Below are 20,454 nucleotides of genomic sequence, written 5' to 3'. Positions count from 1 at the left end.
TATTCACTTTATATACATAGACTGAAGGTAATTTCATACACTATTTTTAATAATTTTGTGAAATAAAATTTTCACTGAGTTTTGACTGTGACTCAACACGTCACATGAGGTTAGGTGTGGAATTTTCCGCTGTGGTGTCATGTCAGCACTCAAAAAGTTTCAAATTTTGGAGCATTTCTGTTTTCAAATTTTCAGATTAGGGATGCTGCTCAACCTATTTGTACTTTTCTCTGGAGAACCGTGACAAATATTTTGTCTTCAAAATTTTCTTAGTATTATAATTTATGAGTTTATTTATTAAGGCTAGTGATTTCCTTCACAACCTTTATGTTTAGAAACTCCTTTCAAGCAAAAATACTTACTTGTAAGTCATCTGCTCCCTCAGCTTCATTTTTTGATTCAGGACATCCTAAGGAAACAGGTAATAGTTAATTAAGCTAAAATTCTGGTCTTAGATTTCAGTATTAGTAACTGATTATGTCATTACAACACTATGTAAGATTTATCAGAGATCATTCTGGACTCCCCGACAACCAGTCAGATATTGGCCACTTGTACTTGCCCCTTTGTTAGAATAACAGAGAACAAAGCGGTTATTTCCCCCTTCTACAGGTAAATTTCCAGTTACTTACTAAACAAAGATATTTTCTCTGAAAGTATATTATCCCCAGCAAGCTATATCCTAGATTTCTCCCAAATACCCAAGCTGCTAGGCAGATTTTATGATCACACACTCCTTGGGTTATTTAGGTGATAGTAACATGTGATTTATGCAATTTTCCTATATGCTCTGATCCAGGAAACAGTATTTAGTACCCAAAATCAGTATTTTAGCTGCTTTAGTTAAGAAAGAAAACAAATGAGTCTTATTCTACTATTGATAAGTAATGGCCAATTGTTGCTGTTGACTTTTGTGCATCAATGTCTCTGTATAGGTTTTCACAGTGCTCAAGAGTATCTTTAGTTCCAATAAATTAGTAAGAAAGGATTTGTCCTAGCAAGGTATTTTGAGTTTATGCTACCCTCCAGAAGACATAGCCAGCATGGAGTAGACATGAGACAAAAAATTTGCCCTTTGGAAAGAGTAGCATAGCTTATTCTTATTGTCATGGAAAGTTAAGTAAAAGAAAATTAATGAGACTGCTGAAAGTCCACATAGCAGGTGATAATAACGCTAACCAATATGTTAAAAAAATGTTCAAAAATAACAAGACAGGCTGAGTACTGCAGCCTATTCTACCTGGCCTAGAGTTTGTAAGCTCCTCCTTACAAATCGCTTCCTAAAACATTAAACCCAACCTATATGATCCTAGTGAAAGAAGAAAGAATACTCTCGTGGGATATGAGCATGGGCTTAAAAGTAATTCAAAACTTTAAAATAAATCATATAAATTCCAGCAGTCATGGATAATGATTTTTTCTTTAAAGCACTGGTTCTTCAAACCTGGCTAAAGATTAGAATCAACTGGGAACTGTTAAAAAAAATATACTGATGCCAGAGTATAGCCCCAAGCCAAAAACTGTCAGAATTTCTGTGGGGCAATGCACAGGACATCAGGCATTTTTTTAATATTTAAATTTCTTATCATTTTTTTTCAAACTCAAATTATAATCATTTTACTAGAGCAACAATTCCTCACCACATGTGAACTTTCTCAGTCGGAGCTTTTGAAAAATAAGAGATGCCTCAGCTCTGCCCCCCCCATATAGATTCAATAGGTCTAAAGTGGAGACCAGTCACTCTATTCTGCAAAAGCTTCCCAGGTGATTCTAATGTGCAGTCAAGGTTGAGAACACTGATCTAGGGACAATTTATGGGTTCTTACAAGAGAGATAAAATGATTACTATCATTTCATGGTAATTTTTTCTGGATCAGAAATCAAAAACTGCTTGTTTACCAAACTCTAATCTTTTAATGTAGCTAAACAAATTACTTAACCATAGTTTTATGCACTATCAAAACAGATTTGTACTAAACATTTCCATGCTCTTGCCTTTGGTTGGTGTCTCATAATTAGTTCATTTCTTCAACTTTTCCAATTAAAATGACATCTTCAAAATACACAAATTACAATGTGGTCTACCACATTTTAATTCAGTTACTTTGTATAGAAAGTTATTAATCGAGATAATTTTCCCAATTTAAGTAGGAAAAAAATCAAGTCTTAGTTATTTCTTCCTTTTTGAGAAGAAATGGGTTTTAATGTGGTTTTCGTTTAAATAAACACAAGCCAGTCTTATATGAAAAAACATTCTTCTTCCACTCAAAACCTATACGCTTTAGAGTTAATCACCGTAACAGACTGGCAAGATATACCAAAGGAATAGAACAGACAAGATTGTAGTCTCTGTCGATCCTCAATAATAAAATCAATCAAGTAAAGGATTTTGTCACAGACTAGCTAGAGTCTACATATATTTAAACATTGTAAGTTCTGTCTTTATCTAATTACCAAAAAAAGGGTGTGACTGTCATTAGAACACACATACAAGTACACATAACTGGGATTTTGACAGCTCTACCTTACCGTTCCCCTCTTCTTCAAGCTCTCATTTTAGAACATTTGAATCATCTGAAGGCTGTTGTTGATGGGCTCGAGAATACATACAATTGGTACAGACCGTGATGTGACAAATATAAATCAGTTTAAGGAGACTATTTTTTATCTTCACTTATTGTGTGAGCTTTCAAAGTCTGTTCACGTATCACAAAAGCTGATTTGCTTAAAGTTCGAGAACTACTTTGGGTCAACTTTAAAAAAGATAACCTCTACTCTGTATAACTAATAAACAAATTAAGAAAATAGTCAAGAATACCTACCTTGAGAAATATCCTCTATAGCTCTTCGAATGCCTCTATCAAAAGCCCTAGCATCAGCAGGACTTTGAAAGGTAAGGCCAAACTTCTTGTCATCAATCTTCCAGTGATGAAATGTTGGAGTGACCTTATTATAAATGAGGTCTTTTTTAAGCATACATTCCAAAACCACCTGTCAAAAGCCAAATGCCAAAAATTAATACACATATATCAAATGCATCTAATGTAGTTCTTAGATACAAACTGAGATAAGAAAAGCTATTAATAATTAAATAATTTAATATATATTTTAAATAAATTAATAAAAAGGTCTTGCTACTTAATTTACTTCACAAAGTCACTCAAGAAAGAGATTAAGATGAGATAAAAAAGATCATGCAGGCTGGGCACAGTGGTTCACACCTGTAATCCCAGCACTTTGGGAGGATCACATGAGGTCAGGAGTTCAAAGCCAGTCTGGGCAACACTGCGAGACCACATATCTACAAAAAATTAGGTGGACATGGTGGTGGGTACCTGTAGCCCTAGCTACTAGTGCCTGACGCGGAAGGATCACAGAGCCCAGGAGTTCAAGGCTGCAGTGAGCTATGGTCAAGCCACTGCACTCCAGCCTGGGCAACAGAGAGAGACCTTGTCTCTTTAAAAAAAAAAAAAAAAAAAAATCATGCGTATTGTAAACAGCATATTTATTATACTCCCATTTTAAAGAATACACACACACACACACACACACACACACACTCCTATTCAAAATTTTCAGAAGAATATATCAGGAATTACTTCGGGAAAGAGGCAAGGAGGTGATGACAATAGAAATTTAACTTTTTAAAGTCACTTTCCTGTATTTCTTAAAAGATCTATTAATATTTTGTTTGAGGATTTAATGGTTATAGCAGTACATCAAATACTCACTTTCCCACTTTCTCAGAATATGCATTTAAGTGAGTTACCTGACCTTTGAAAGCCTTAGTTTCCTCATCTCTAAAATAGGAATAGCAATATATCTCATAGTTTATATGGAAACACTGAATGTGCATTCATGCAAAAAGTTTCATGTAATGTTTGGGACTATATATCTTTGCTTTTTTTTTTTCATTTTTATTTTGAAATTATTTCAAATTTATAGAAAAGTAACAAGAATAATATAGAAAATTCCTGTGTGCCCTTTACCTGTATTTGCCACATTAATTTTTAACATTCTCTGTGTATTTCCATGTACAAACATTTATTTTACCCTGAACTATTTCAAAGGAGGTTACATATATTATGCTCCACTGCTCTTTAATACATATGTGAGTATATTTCCTAAAAGCAATGGTATTCTCTTATGTAATCACAGTACAGTAATCTAATTCAGGAAATTTAAAACTAACACAACACTTATCTAATCTACAGTCCATATTCCACTTTTCTACACTATGCTAATAACATCTTCTATAACATTCTAAAAAATTTCCAGTGCAGAATCCATTCCAGGATCACACATTATATTTAGTTATAATGTCTCTTCAGTCCATGTGGAACAGCTCCTCAGCCTGTCTTTCATGACATTCATTGTATAGTTTTAATAAATGTTAGATGTACTTATTACTATATAAAACAAAAGTGGGTCTATTAGTGATTCTTGCAATTAATCTAATTAATCAAAAATTAAAATTATACACCTTATTTTAAGAATACTCTGTAAGAAAGCAGGAGGAAAAGAATTAAAAATAATCCAAATAAAACCCAGATCCCATTATTCTACTTTACTGCTTCATAGCACCGCACTAATTAACAATCTCAAATTATTTTCGTTTACTGTTTATCCCTACTGCTAGAATATAAATGCTAGGAAAGTAGGGACTTGGACTTGTTTTCTACCTACTTCCTGTACCCTGAACAGCATGTGACACCTAATAAATGCTCAATAAATAGTAAAAGACTGAGAATCTTTTCACAACTTCCATTCTATTCCAATCACCATTATCACTTGCATGTCTTTTCCATGCATCTGTCCATAATTCCCTCAGATAATTTCACTACTGTGTAGGTGGAGTAGTAACCTTTATAAAAAATATAAACCTATTAGACCACTCTCTTGTTTCAATGTCCTGAAGGTCTTCTGAATGCTTTTAAGATCTACTAGGCAGTGCATGAGCTGGTCTTTGCCTGTTTGAGTTCCATTCTCACTTCCCATTCTCCCCTTGACTCTCCATGCTCAAATTGCACTGATCTGTCTTCTTTCATACCCTTCAGTGCCCTTGCAGTACTATTCCCTCTCTGTGGAATCCCCTTCTTCATCTTTACTTTATTAATACCTCCTACTTATCTTTAAGATCTCAACTCATATATAACTTCCTAAAGAAGGCCTTTCCTGATGTTTAGACTGGATAAGGTCTCTGGTATACATTATTAAATATATCTGTAATTTTTAAATTTCAACAATTATTTGATTAATGCCTATCTCCCCTATTTGTCTATAAATAGGGTGAGGGCAAAGAGTATGCTCCATTTGGCCATCACTATGCCCAGTCCCAGTCCTTAAACTACAGTAGCAGACATACACCAGGTACTCAACAGATATTTCTCTTCCGAAAAATGCATATATGTATAAATTTTCTGTATAAATTTTCAGACTTTATGCACTCCCCTAGAAACTCACCCACAGATCATGGAGTGGGAATCTCATTTATACTTTAGGAGTGATTCAGGTTCAACACAGGCACTGGTTTGCTAGAGCCTGTTTATACTGGCGCCTATGAGCCAGATATTAAATTTTCAGAAATTTTGCAAGCATTATTAAAATCAAAATTATGTAAGTTTACAATGAAATAAATTACATTTAAAAGAAAGTAATAAATTCTCAAAACTCATTACTTCCTAATTATTTTACTATACAATTACCTATGTTTTTGAGGGAGTTTATGTCTAGCATATCTGTATGATGGAAACACTATATAATGGTGTACTGTTGCTCATTTCTTCACGATGCCATATATACTGATGTCATATTGAAGGAAAGCAGTCGAGGTAGGGGTATGCAAATACTATAAATCATTGCCTTTTGTCCCTTCTTGAAAGCTGATTGTTAAAAATTTGTCAGTATACCACTGAATACAATGATTCTTGACAGTAAGTCTTATTAATTCGGGAATAAATAATCAAGAAAGTGACTAAGATTCAGTCTTATCTGTTTGTAGGCAATGCAATAAAACTGTCTCAAGAGTTTTGCTTTCTATAATTTGATGACTCGCCATGTATTAGAAAAGAATGAACATATATATTCAAGGCTTTTATGAGTCAGCACTTTGCTAAGGCATATTACACACAACAATCATTTTGCAACAACCACCACCATAATAATTCATGATTAAGTTCTAGAATTGAAGGAGAAGTAAATATTGGTGTAATGGGCTGCTGTAACATTTTTAGTATATTCATAAACAGTGGGGAAAGCTATGTTTTATAAAACAATGATAAACTGGCATTGTTTAAAAAGGAGAGGTCATAAAAAACTGAGTTTGATCCTACAGTTTTTATTATATAAAAAAATCACTAACTTTATTTTTAATACATGAAAATATTACTGAATAAGCCCCTCTTCAATTTTCAAATAACAATTTTTTTTAATTTATTTATTTTTTTGAGACAGAGTCTCACTGTGTTGCCCAGGCTAGAGTGCCATGGCGTCATCCTAGCTCACAGAAACCTTAAACTCCTGGGCTCAAGTGATCCTTCTGCCTCAGCCTCCCGAGTAGCTGGAACTACAGGCATGCGCCACCGTGCCTGGCTAATTTTTTCTATGTATTTTTAGTTGTCCAATTAATTTCTTTCTATTTTTAGTAGAGACGGGGTCTCGCTCTTGCTCAGGCTAGTTTCGAACTCCTGAGCTCAAACAATCCACCCGCCTTGGCCTCCCAGAGAGCTAGGATTACAGGCGTGAGCCACCGCGCCCGGCCTCAAATAACAATATTATTCAACCGTTTATTCTCGGATAAATAACATTTCAACATAATCTACACTAATCTTTATCTCTTGTTTTCAAATGTTATATATTTATAGAGCCTCCCAAAACTCACTGAAAAATGAGTTTTAAAAATGAGCTTTAAAATGCACTAAAGGAAATGGGAAAGGTAATGAACTAGCTCACTAACTCATACAAATAACCTATGGTCCACCTAAAAGTCATGAAAATATTGCGTCTAAACCTCATACCAAATTTCTGTTGTTTACTTTTATCTGTAAAATATCAGAAAGTAGGCCAGGTGCAGTAGCCTGGGACTAGCACTCTGGGAGGCCAATGTGGGAGGATGACTTGAAGTCAGGAGTTTAAGACCAGCCTGAGCAAGAGCGAGACCCTATCTCTACAAAAAATAGAAAAATTAGCTGGGCATGGTGGCATGCACCTGTATAGTCCCAGCTACTTGGGAGGCTGAGGCAGGAGGATTGCTCGAGCCCAGGAGTTTGAGGCTGCAATGAGCTACAATGATGCCACTGCACTCTAGTCAGGATGACAGAGCAAGGCTCTGTCAAAAAAAAAAAAAAACATATTTTGCTGTTGATATTATATATTTAATGTAATGTAATATAAAAAATTTAAGGAAAGGCTTCTATGGCAGTATCTAGCATGGATTTAGGAATAGGTAGTGGAACAGAAGAAAGGCAGGTAATCTATTGGCACAATCACCCAACATCTTTGTAGATAATTTTTAGGACATGCCTCTTAGAACACTCTGCATCAGTATTTGAATAGGGATTGCACTGACTCTATGGAACACTTTGGGTAGTACAGACATTTTAATAATGTTGATTCTGCAGATCCATAAGCATGGTGTATTTTTCCATCTGTTTACTTCCTCTGCTATTTCCTTCCTCACTGTTTCGTAGTTCTCCCTGTAGAGGTCTTTCACGCCTTAGTTAAATATATTTCTAGGTATTTTATTTTCTTTGTTGCTATTGTGAAAGGTACTGAGTCTTTGATTTGGTTCTCAGCCTGTTTTTGGCATATATGAATGCTACTGATTTGTGTACACTGATTTTGTAACCTAAGACTTTGCTGAATTTATTCATCAATTCCAGTAGTCTCTTGGCAGAATATTTGGAGTTTTCTAGATATAAGATCATAACATCAGCAAAGAGCGAGTTTGACCTCTTCTGCCCCCATTTGGATACCCTTGATGTCGACATCATTTTTCACAGATCTAGAAAAAATAATTCTATGCTTCGTATGGAACCAGAGAAGACCCTGTATAGTCAAAGTAACCTTAAACAAAAAGAACAAATAGGGAGGCATCAATTTACCAGACTTCAAGCTACACTACAAGGCTATAGTAATCAAAACAACATGGTACTGGCACAAGAACAAAGACATAGACCAAGGGATCAGAACAGAGAACCCAGATATAAAACCATCCTCATATTGCCATGCGATCTTTGACAAAGCAGACAAAAACATACACGGAGGGAAAGAATCCCTATTCAATAAATGGTGCTGGGAAAATTGGATAGCCACATGTAGAAGACTGAAACAGGATCCACACCTCTCACTACTCACAAAAATCAACTCACAATGGATAACAGACTTAAAGCTATGGCATGAAACCATAAGAATTCTAGAAGAAAACTTTGGAAAAAACTCTTATGGACATCAGCCTTGGCAAAGACTTTTTGAAGACAACCCCCAAAGCAATCATGGCAAACAACAAAAATAAATAAATGGGACCTGACCAAATTAAAAAGCTTCTGCACAGCCCAGGAAACATTCATTAGAGTGAATAGACAACCTCCAGAATGGGAGAAAATATTTGCATGCTATATATCTGATAAAGGGCTGATAACTAGAATCTATAAAAAAAAGTCAAGCAAATCAGCAAGAAAAAAAAAATCAACAAAGTGGGCAAAAGACACGAACAAAAACTTTTCAAAAGAAGATAGACTAATGGCCAAGAAATATATGAAAAAATGCACAACATCTCTAATCATCAGGGAAATGCAAATCAAAATTGCAATGAGATACCACTTAACTCCAATGAGAAGAGCTTTTATTAAAAAGTCTCAAAATAACAAATATAGGTGTGGATACAGAGACAGGAACACTCATACACTGTTGGTGGGACTGCAAACTAATATAGCCTCTGTGGAAAGTAGTATGGAGATACCTCAAAGAACTAAAAGTGGAATTACCATTTAATCCAGCAATCCCATTACTAAGTATTTACCCAAAGGAAAAAAAGACATTCTATAAAAAAACACCTGCACTTGAATGTTTATAGCAGCACAATTCAGAATTGCAAAGATGTGGAAACAACCCAAGTGCCTATCAATACATGAGTGGATTAATAAAATGTGGTATATGTATACCATGGAGTACTACTCAGCCATAAAAAAAATGGCAAACTAATACCTCTTATATTAACCTCAACGGAACTGGAGACCATTCTTCTAAGTGAAGTATCACAAGAATGGAAAAACGAACACCATGTGTACTCATCAGTAAATTGGAACTGATCGATCAACACTTACATGCACATATGGAAATAACATTTATTGGAAATCAAGTGGGGGGTGGGAGAACGAAGAGGGGATGGGTAAATTCACACCTAAGGGGTACAACGCACATTATCTGGTGGATGGGCACACTTACAACTATGACGCAAACAGTACAAAGGCAATTTATGTAATCAAAACATTTGCACCCTTGTAATATTCTGGAAAAAAAAAAAAGATCACTGCATCCCTCAACATTGACATAATTCTCACAGCCTCCATGTCCAAAGCGTAACAATTTCTTACCCATTTAAGCCATGTAATATATTAGAAAGTTGTTTTACTTTTGACTTTAAGCAGCATTAAAAAAAATGTATATTCATCACATTAAGAATAATGTATAATATACCTTTATTAAGCAACAGAGATATCAATTGTCAAATTAAAAAATAATCAATGGGATTGAAAGTTGTATCCCCCCCAAAAAAGGTAGGAAGAAAGCCTCAAAAGACTTTTACCCATCATGTGATCGATACTAAATCTACATTTCTGAAAAGCAAAAATAATTTTTTAAGGGCTAGAAGAATATTTAAAAACTATTGAATTCTGCTGCATTCAATTCTGCTGTATTGCTCCTCTATCGCTATGTCAGAACAATGTGTGTCGACTTTAACCCACTGCAATTTTCCCTACATTAATTCTGTATCTTAAGGTAACAGTAATGTTGGTATTAATATATACAGGAAGCAGAGTTCAAATCTTACCATAATTGTGATTGGCATAATTAGCAAATTGTAGAAAATAGCAATTACATCTTTGACAAGAGATTATAAACAACCAATCCAATATTACCAGGTGAATATTTACTCTGTAGGAGAGATAAGGTAAAGGAATAAATTATTTCTGGGCAACAGGGAGTTATACCTATTAATTATCAATGTAGTAAACTAAAAGGTTCTCTATCCTACAGGCCTTAAGTGGTTATTGTACTCTCCCAGAATACATGACTTATCTGAGAGATTCTTTGTAAAAGAAGATGTAGAACAAAAGGAAATAAATAATTGAGTCCTGTTAAGGCTATTCTAAAGGCAACTTCCAGAAGATATTAACAACAATCTTAAAAAGATTCAGTCTACAGTTTTTAAACTTGAAATACATCCCTAATTCTAATTAATAGGTGAATAAACTTCTTGCTGGGATTAAGCAGTTCTGGAAATATGTGAATTTCATCAGGCCATGATAATCCTGAATAACATTTATAAATTAGAGAGTAAAGATAAACTTAAAAGTAGATCAGCGGGGCCGGGCGTGGTGGCTCACGCCTGTAATCCTAGCACTCTGGGAGGCCGAGGCGGGCGGATCGTTTGAGCTCAGGAGTTCGAGACCAGCCTGAGCAAGAGCGAGACCCCGTCTCTACTAAAAATTAGAAAGAAATTAATCGGACAACTAAAAATATATATAGAAAAAATTAGCCGGGCGTGGTGGCGCATGCCTGTAGTCCCAGCTACTCGGGAGGCTGAGGCAGAAGGATCGCTTGAGCCCAGGAGTTTGAGGTTGCTGTGAGCTAGGCTGACGCCACGGCACTCTAGCCCAGGCAAAAGAGTGAGACTCTGTCTCAAAAAAAAAAAAAAGTAGATCAGCGGCCTACCCTCAATTTTACCCAAAAGATAATTTTTATCAAATTAATAAACAGAAAGGATATCAAGAGTATAAACAGCTATTATAAAGTGAATTATTAAATATAAGACTGCATTAACAAGAATAACTACAAAAAATATGTTGCTTAAGTAATGGACATCTATAACCCTTGGCTCATCCATTAAGAATGTGGCTGGTTGAGGCTGGGTGCTGTGGCTCACATCTGTAATCCTAGCACTCTTGAGAGGCCAAGGCAGCAGGATAGTTTGAGCTCAGGAGTTCAAGATGAGCCTGAGCCCTAAGCAAGAGTGAGACCCAGTTTCTGCTAAAAATAGAAAAAATTAGCCGGGCATGCTGGCACAGCGCCTGTAGTCCCAGCTACTCAGGAGGCTGAGACAGAAGGATAGCTTGAGCCCAGGAGTTTGAGGTTGCTGTGAGCTAGGAATCCATGTTATCCATATTATAATAAACAAATAGGGGAAAAGAAGGAGTTCTCTTCTGGATAATTTCTTTTTTTATTAATTCGTACTCTTACGTGTATTTCTTAGTACTTTGGATTTATTACATACTCAATTTTAATTTTTTAAGTTAGACATTGAGTTGATTTTGTTTTCAAATCTTTATTTCCACTCTAAGCATTTTTAGACTACAAATTTCCTTTTTAAATTCTGGCTCAGTTGCATCACACAAATACTTGTATGTGCTATTTCATTATCTTCTGATTCTAAGGATTTTCTAATTCTCATGCTGATTTCTTTGATTCATTAATCATTTAGCAATAAGTCTAATTTCTTTAAAAAGAATAGATATTTTAAACTGTTAATTTTTTATTTTATTGCATTATGTTCAGAGAATATAGTGTATGTGATAACTTACATTCGTCAAGATATATTTTATGTTGTGAGTAAATGAATAATTTACTTAAATGTTCCATGTATTTTGAAGAATCTATTTTTCAGGCATTTCATGCAAATTTCTGTGCATGTGTCCCATAGGTCAAACTTTTTAATGGTGGTATTCAAATCTGATAGTTGGAGATCTTTAGCCTTTGAGAGTTGAAGTACACAAAAAAATAAGTAAGATTAAACTTTGTAAAGCCAAAACTTTATACTACAGTGAACTGAAGCCTTTTCAAAAGTCTGTGGACATTAGAAAGGACAAAAATCAATATCCATCAAATCAATAAAATAGCAATAAAATCAATAAAAATCAAATCAATAACTGAAGCTCCTACCTCAAGGAACAAGAAAAAGAGGAACACAATAAAACCAAAGCAAGCAGAAAGAAAATAACAAAGAACCGAAATGAGTGAAAATGAAAACAGGAAATAGGAGAAAAATCAATGAAACAAAAACCTGTTTTTTTAAAAACAAAAAATCAATAAAATTGACATATACCTAGCAAGACTGACAAATTTGATGAGCAAAGACACAAATCACCAATTACAGGAATGAAACAGGATATTGCTAAAGATTTTGTAGCTTTTAAAAGAATAATTGAATTACTAAGAACAACTTTATGGTCATAAATTAGACAACTTAGAAAAAAGGGACCAAACATCACAAATTACCAAAACTGAACCAAGATGAAATGGATAACCTGAATAGTCCTATAACAATTAAAGAAACTGACTTTGTAATTTTAAATCTTCTGAAAAGATCTCCACACTAAGATAGTTTCACTGGAAAATTCTACCATCTAAAAGGAACTAACACCAATTTTACATACTCTCTTCCAGAAAACAGAATAGGAAGGAACACTTCCCAACTTACTTTAATGAGCCCAGTATAACCTTGATACCAGTATTAGACAAAGACAGTAAAAAGAGGAAAAAAACCTATAAACCAATATCTCTCATGAACTTAAAAGCAAAATTCTTCAACAAAATATCAACAAATCAAATCCAACAATATATAAAAATTATACACCATGACCAACTGTGATTTAGTTTAGATACGCAAGGCTGGTTCAACATTCAAAAATCAATCAATGTAATCTATCACACTAACAGGCTAAAGAGATGTGATCATATCAATTGACACGGGAAAAAATTTCTCCAAAACTCTAACACCCAGTCATGATAAAAATTATCAGAAAGTTAGAAATAGAAGGGAATTGTGTCTCAATTTGTTAAGAATGTCTATGAAAACCACTCCAGCCTAACGTCATATACTATAGGGTAAAAGAGTGAATTTGTTTCCATTGAGATCTGGAACAAGGAATAGATGTCCACTATTATTGCTATATTCAACACAGAACTGGAAGTTCTAACCATAGCAATAAGGAAAGAAAAAGACAAGGCAAACATATTGAAAAGGAAGAAATAAAACTCTTCCTGTTTGTAGATGACATGATTGTCTAACATTAAAAAATCCCAGGCAATTTACCAAAAAAAACCTCACAGTTCAGCCAAGTAACAGGATACAAGATCAACAGATGAAAATGCATTCATACACAATGTGTATGCAGCAACCAGAATTAAAAACATAACAGCATTTACAATTGCTTCAAAGAAAAGGAAACTCTTAGGTATACAACTAACAAAACACATAGGATCTATGTGCTGAAAAATAACAAAATGCTAATGAAAAAATGCAAAGACCTAAATAGAGACACAGCATGTTTACAGACATAGAATGTTCATGGATTAGAAGACTCATCTTATTAAAGACGTAATTCTCCTTAAATTGAATAAAATTTAAGTTAATAAAATCCCCAAATCCCAGAAAGGTTTTCTGTAGATAAACAGGATTATTCTCAAATTTATATGGAGAGGCACAGACCCTAGAATAACTAACACAGTCCTGAGAAAGTAAAGTACAATGGGAGAAATCTCTCTACCCATTCATTGTTACGGCTTACACTACAGCTACAGTAATACTGTGTGGTAGTGGCAAAGGGACAGACAAACAGAGCAGTGGAACATAACAGAGAACCTACACAAATATGCTCACCCTATTTTTTAACAAGAGTACAAAATTAATTCAAAGCAGGAAGGACAATCTTTTCAACACCAGTATTGGAAAAATTGGACATTTACAGGCTCAAAAAAAAACCCAGCCCACCCCCTTGATCTAAATATTATGCCTTATACAAAAATTAATTTAAAATGGACCATAGGCTTAAATATAAAACTATAATAGAACTATAATACCGTTAGGGAAAAAACATAAGATAAATCTTCAGGACCTACAACTAGGCAGAGAGTTGTTGGACTTGACACCAAAAGCATGATTCCCAAAAGGGAAAACTGATAAACTGAACCTTATTAAAATTTAAAACTTTGTGCTGTGGAAGACCATGTTAAGAGGATGAACAGACAAGCCACAGATTGGGAGAAAATATTTTCAAACTATGTATTCCAAAAAAGGACTAATATCCAGAATATATAAAAATTTCTCAAAACTCAAGAGTAAAAAAGCAAACAATTCAATGAGAAAATGGGCAAAAGAACCAACATTTTATAAAAGAAGGTATAAATAATAAAATGAAAAGATATTCACCATCATTAGCCATTAGGGAAATGCAAACTAAAACCACAATGAGTTATTATCACTACACACCTATCAGAATGACTAAAATAAAAAATAGAGACTATATGAAATGCTGGTGAGGATGCTTAGGAAATGAATTGCTCACACACTGCTGGTGGCAATGTAGTATGATATAGCCACTATGGAAAAAAGTTTGGCAGTCTCTTACAAAACTAAACATGCAACACCATACAACCTAGCAATTGTACACTTGGTCATTTATCCCAGAGAAATAAAACTTACAGTCACAGGAAAACTTATACATGAATGTTCACAGCAGCCCTATTTGTATTAATAATAGGCTAGAAACAGCCTAGATGTCCTTCAATGAGTCAATGGCTAAACAAACTCTTTACATATGTATAACAGAATACCACTCAACAAGAAAAAGGAACAAACTCCTCAGACATTCAACCACCTGGATGAATCCTAAGGGAAACATGCTAAATGAAAAAAAGAATTATATACTTACGATTCCACTTTTATAACGTTTTTGAAATGACAAAATTATGGAAACAACTGAGAGAACAGACTGGTGGCTGCCAGACCAAGAGGGAAGCGGATGTGGTTATAAAAAAGGCAACAGGAAGAAGAGATTCTATTGTCACTGAACTGTTTTGTATCTTGTCTGTGGTGTAGATACATATGATAAATCTATATACAACTAAATACACACAAAAACAAGTAAAAGTAAAACTGAGGAAATCTGAATATGGTGGATTGTATCCTGGCTATTACAATATAGTTTTGTAAAATGTTGCCACTGGAAAAACTGGGTAGAGGGTATCCATAGGATTTCTATATTATTTTTTACAATAGCAATTAATCATCTACAATTATATCAATAAAATTTTCCATTAAAAAAAGTCTGTGGAACACTTGCAAAACCAGATTTCATAAAAATTAGTATCAAATTCTCGTGAGGGGGTGGGGAACATAAGAACACTTCCTTATCATGATAAAGGATACCTCAAAACAACAGCCACAATCATGCTTCTCTGTGCAACATTAGAAATTCCATTAAATTCACTAAGAAGATAAAGAGATCCTCAATCACCAATATTGTCTAACATTATTCTAGAAGTTCTAGCTAGCACCAGAAAAAAGAAAAGTTGTAGGAAAAGCTTCAAAAGATACCAGAAATGATTTTTCTAAAAAAGGTATCATTTATAACAGTGCCCTAAATTTTTACGAACATAAGAAAAAACTCAAGTGAATGTATCTATGTGGCAAAAAAGATAAATTGTCTAGAGTTCTGAAAGAATGAGCAAAAATATACTCCACTCTAAAAAAGTGAAAGAAGACTAATGAGGAGAACTAGTACTAGCACATTAACTAAACGCTACATAGAGTCACAATAATTCAAAAAGTGTACATAAAAATCACAGAATACCAGTCACCTCAGAATCAACTGACAAAACAGTGAAACTAAATAGGAGGTGCTATGGACTGAACTGTGTCCCCCACCCTACCAAATTCATATGTTGAAGTCCTAACACCCACTGTGACTGTATTTGGATACAGGGCCTGTGAGGAGGTTATAAAGCCTTAAATGAGGTCATAAAGGCAGGACCCTAAACCGACAGGGCTAGTACTCTTCTAAGAGGAAGAGACAACAGAGCTCTCCGTCTCTAGGCTATGTGAGGACATCTTAAGAAGGTGACATTCTGCAAGCCAGGAAGAGTATCCTCACGAGAAACAGAAACTCAGCCAACACCTTGATCTTGGACTTCCTAGTATCCAGAACTGTGAAAAAATAAATTTCTATTGTTTAAGCCATATAGTCTATTATATTCTGTTATGGCAGCTCAAGTAGACTAATATAGAAAGTTTAGTACATAGAAATGACTCAAACTGTGGTTGATAAAATAAAGGAATAATACAATCAATCAATTAAAAGCATGACACGTTCAAATCATAATTTAGATTCTGAGAGCAAACGGGATCGGGCGCGTTCAGGGCGGTATAGCCGTAGACATAATTTAGATTCTAATAAAAGTAGTAAGGCAACATTTGGAAAGCTAATAAGATCAATAATTTGAGGTCAGAGTTTGGGCTTTAATTTAGCTATTGGGGAGGCTTTTACAATTTAATGGCAATTGGAATTAATGGAAAGGATGTGAAATGTATTATGAGATATATCACAATAAAGCATAAAAAAGAAAGATGACAAATATATGCAACTATTACACACCCATAATTAAAATTTTTTTAATTTTTTAAAAAGAAAGATGAAGACAAGATAATCCTGATGAGCCTGACAGACCAAATCAACCAATATAAATCAATAACTAAATAATGGAATGAGGTTAATTTAAAATAAATGAATAGTAAAGAGGAAATGTAATAGTCAATAAAAAGTGTGCTGAAGAAAGGTGAAAGTATTAAGCTGAAATTGTCTGAAAAGAGAAAATAAAGGCAACCAGGAAGGTAATTTGGGACATAATCTAAATCCTAATTTTCAGGAACCAGGTATCATAAGGGTCCAAAAGAAAGGGTATAGAGATAGAACAGGCAGATTTTTTTTCCCTCTTCAAGGAATATTGGCAATGTTAAAGAATTAACTCTTGCAAAACAACTGCTGGGAGAAAGTTGCAAATTCATTTTTGTACAGAAAGTTATCAATAATAGCACAATTGAGTACATTTTCAATGGATTGACACTGGAATGAACAGGTAATTTTGAACTGGCTGAACATTATTATCAGCATTTCTCACAATTCCAATTCTTCACAGCAAAATTAGTTTGCCTAAGCTACCTTCTTTAACCCAATTTTCCTATTTTTCTATCTGTGACAATAAAAAGGAAACTCTTCCCTGCCATTATTGTTTCCTTTAACAAGATGTCTACCTACATTCTCTATTCCATGTAAACTCTTTTTTTTTTTTTTTTTGAGACAGAGTCTCACTCTTTTGCCTGGGCTACAGTGCCATGGTGTCCTAGCTCACAGCAACCTCAAACTCCTGGGCTCAGGCAATCCTCTGCCTCAGCCTCCCGAGTAGCTGGGACTACAGGCATGCGCCACCATGCCCGGCTAATTTTTTTTTTCTTTATATTTTTAGTTGTCCGATTAATTTCTTTCTATTTTTAGTAGAGACGAGGTCTCGTTCTTGCTCAGGCTGGTTTCGAACTGAGCTCGAACAATCCGCCCGCCTCGGCCTCCCAGAGTGCCAGGATTACAGGCATGAGCCACCGCGCCCGGCCACCACGTAAACTCTTAATATTATTATTCTTTATAGTTCCATATTTATTAATGTAAAAGAAGGGAGGGCACTGTCTTAAGTTCAATGCATGTTGCTTCTGATGAACCAGGAGTAACTCAGTAAGGCAATATATGAAAATGATTGCCTTTGAGAAAAAGACAGATTAAAGACAAAGGACATAAGGGCCAGATTACAAATATTTTCTATGTTGAGATAAAGAGATGAAATCATCTTTAGGAAATTATTGGGGATATTAAAGGAATATTAGACCTAAGCTTTAGAAATTTCCTTATGGTAGCTAGAGAAGCTAGAAGGAGCTAGATAAAACTGGGCAAAAAATTGAAAATAATTAGGAAGCTTACTTGCAGTAACACAGGCAAGATATGAGAGGGGCAGAGATGAAAAGAATGAAATAAAATCAAGAATAAAGATCTGTAAAGTCAAAGCTAGACCTGGTTAGGGGGTGGGGGAAAAATAAAGATCTGTTTGAATAAGTGAAGGAATCATTGATAATTCCTAGGTTTTTAACTGTTGTTGATGCACATTTTGATATCATTCACCAAATCAGAAAGTCCAAGATCTTATATAGTACAGCATAAGAACTGAATCAAGAAGATAAATTCATTCTACTTTAATACTCAAGATTTTAAGATCTGAACATAGGCCGGGCGCGGTGGCTCACGCCTGTAATCCTAGCACTCTGGGAGGCCGAGGCGGGCAGACTGTTTGAGCTCAGGAGTTCGAAACCAGCCTGAGCAAGAGCAAGACCCCGTCTCTACTAAAAATAGAAAGAAATTAATTGGACAACTAAAAATATATAGAAAAAAAAAAAATTAGCTGGGCATGGTGGCGCATGCCTGTAGTCCCAGCTACTCGGGAAGCTGACGCAGTAGGATCGCTTGAGCCCAGGAGTTTGAGGTTGCTGTGAGCTAGGATGACGCCACAGCACTCTACCCCGGGCAACACAGTGAGACTCTGTCACAAAAAAAAAAAAAAAAAAAAGATCTGAACATAAAAACTAAAATATAATGCCTTATTCATAACATAAATCATCTTTACACAAATGTTACTCACCCTTCCCAGTAAGGTCTTCCTTGGCCACTCTTTCTGTATATTTTAACCAAGTTATCCCAACCACCCCCCCAAAAATTCACTATACTCCTTTCCCCTAATTTGTTTTTTACCCTTAGCAATGTCTAGCATATTATTTATTTTACTTAATTTATAATATTTATTTATCCCTCAGTACAACATATAGTTCAGTCCCTTAAGAACTGAGATTTCTGCCTTTATTTGTTTATATATTCCCAGTGCCTAAAACAGTATCTAGCACACAGTAGCTGCTCAACAATATTTGTTGCAGGAATGAATGAAAGACTCACCTCTAAAAAGGGAGTATTAAAAGGGAATACTGCAGGATTCAATGAAGTTCAGTAGACATACTGTCTCTACTGAAATGAATGAAAGACTGGTTTATGAGACTGACAGGAAAAATTTAGACTGAATTAAAAAAGAAAATAATAAAAAGATATTGAAGCAAGAGGAATCTAGTGAAATTAGGAGAAAATTGGGGGCACAAAGTAATAGAGAAGACATGAAATCAAATAGCAGCACGAAGAGAATAAAAAATAAATGACAGGAAATTATAAAATTCCTCAAATGGAACAGTTCTGGGTAACAACCAGATCCAGGAAAGTGGCTTGCTGAACTGAAGAACAGAAGGTCAAGACTGCAAAGAAAAGCAGCCAAGAATGATGATGAGGCTCAGATGTGGAAAAGCTGACTACGGGAAGGAACTGCTAAGGTCAGTAGCTGAAAATGAAACCTGGAAGATGGTGATCTGAATGGTACATAGAGTCAATAATGGAATTTATGTATGTGGGTGATAGAGTAATAACTTGTAAGAGGAATAAGGAACAATAAAAATGCTGCACTATCTCTATTTCTAACTCTGTGGTCTTACAGTGAATAAGAGAACCTAGTATCTTCTATTTTATTTTTTTATAAGGAACCTAGTATCTTTCAAGAGACAAAATGGCTAGGAAGGCTGAATCCTAAAGAAAAGCTAGTTAAGGCAATTAGCTTTTAGTAGAGGAGCACTTCTACAGAAGGATTGAGGTTTCACAATGGAATAATTCAGAGGCACAGTGGAAAAGCTTAGCAGGAAATTCTTGTTCTGTACTTTTATATAAAAGTTCAACCCAAGGCAGAAAGATGTGTCCCTGGTCTTTTAAGATTTCCCCATGATAGAAAGGGGGTCTCATTTTTAATAAAGCTACTGATATATTATAACTACTTTATTTTCTTCCTAGAAAACAAATATTCTAATTTTGTTCTAAGCTCCAATGACAGGAAAGAAACTCCATTTTAAAAATGTTTGCTTTTTAAACAATAGACCCATTCATTTTAAAGGCACTTTCATTTCTATGTAAAAAAACTTATCCACAACCTAATTACTTATTAATCCTAAAAACAATTCCTTAATCTCTTTGGCAACTTCCTAAACTGGAACTATTTCTTGCTTTTCATTTCTCCATTTCAATATTACCTTTGTCACTCTAAGTTTATAATGATAGCTGTTTTATAACCTTCCATTTTTTGTTTGCACAGAGCATCTTCAGTAATTCAGGTGTTTTAAAGGAGTTCTAACTATATCCTTCTACTTAGCCTATTCCATCTTTTATCATATCTTAGCACATAATATACTGTAAAAAGCATAACTTTAGCAAATTTTAATAAAATTAGCAAATTTACATTATTTTGTTGTCCACTTTAAAAAGTTTATAAACTTTT

At 34.6% G+C, this 20,454-nt stretch overlaps 1 protein-coding gene across 1 annotated transcript in view; it reads right to left on the bottom strand.

Moving 5' to 3' along the window:
* SPRED1 (sprouty-related, EVH1 domain containing 1) overlaps positions 1-20,454 on the bottom strand; it is a 99,405-nt gene that overhangs the window by 23,795 nt on the left and 55,156 nt on the right. The window contains exons 3-4 of the mRNA XM_012649535.1: positions 2,823-2,991; positions 363-409 (exon numbers count right to left, since the gene is read on the bottom strand). Of these exons, the coding sequence (XP_012504989.1) occupies positions 363-409; positions 2,823-2,991 (216 nt within the window). The remainder of the gene's footprint in view (positions 1-362; positions 410-2,822; positions 2,992-20,454) is intronic.

This window comes from Propithecus coquereli, unplaced genomic scaffold, assembly GCF_000956105.1.
Source record: "Propithecus coquereli isolate 6110/MARCELLA unplaced genomic scaffold, Pcoq_1.0 Scaffold3, whole genome shotgun sequence".
In the NCBI taxonomy this organism is placed as follows: domain Eukaryota; kingdom Metazoa; phylum Chordata; class Mammalia; order Primates; family Indriidae; genus Propithecus; species Propithecus coquereli.
Note: the sequence above shows the minus strand (reverse complement) of the source record. Positions and strands in the feature narration are given on the sequence as shown.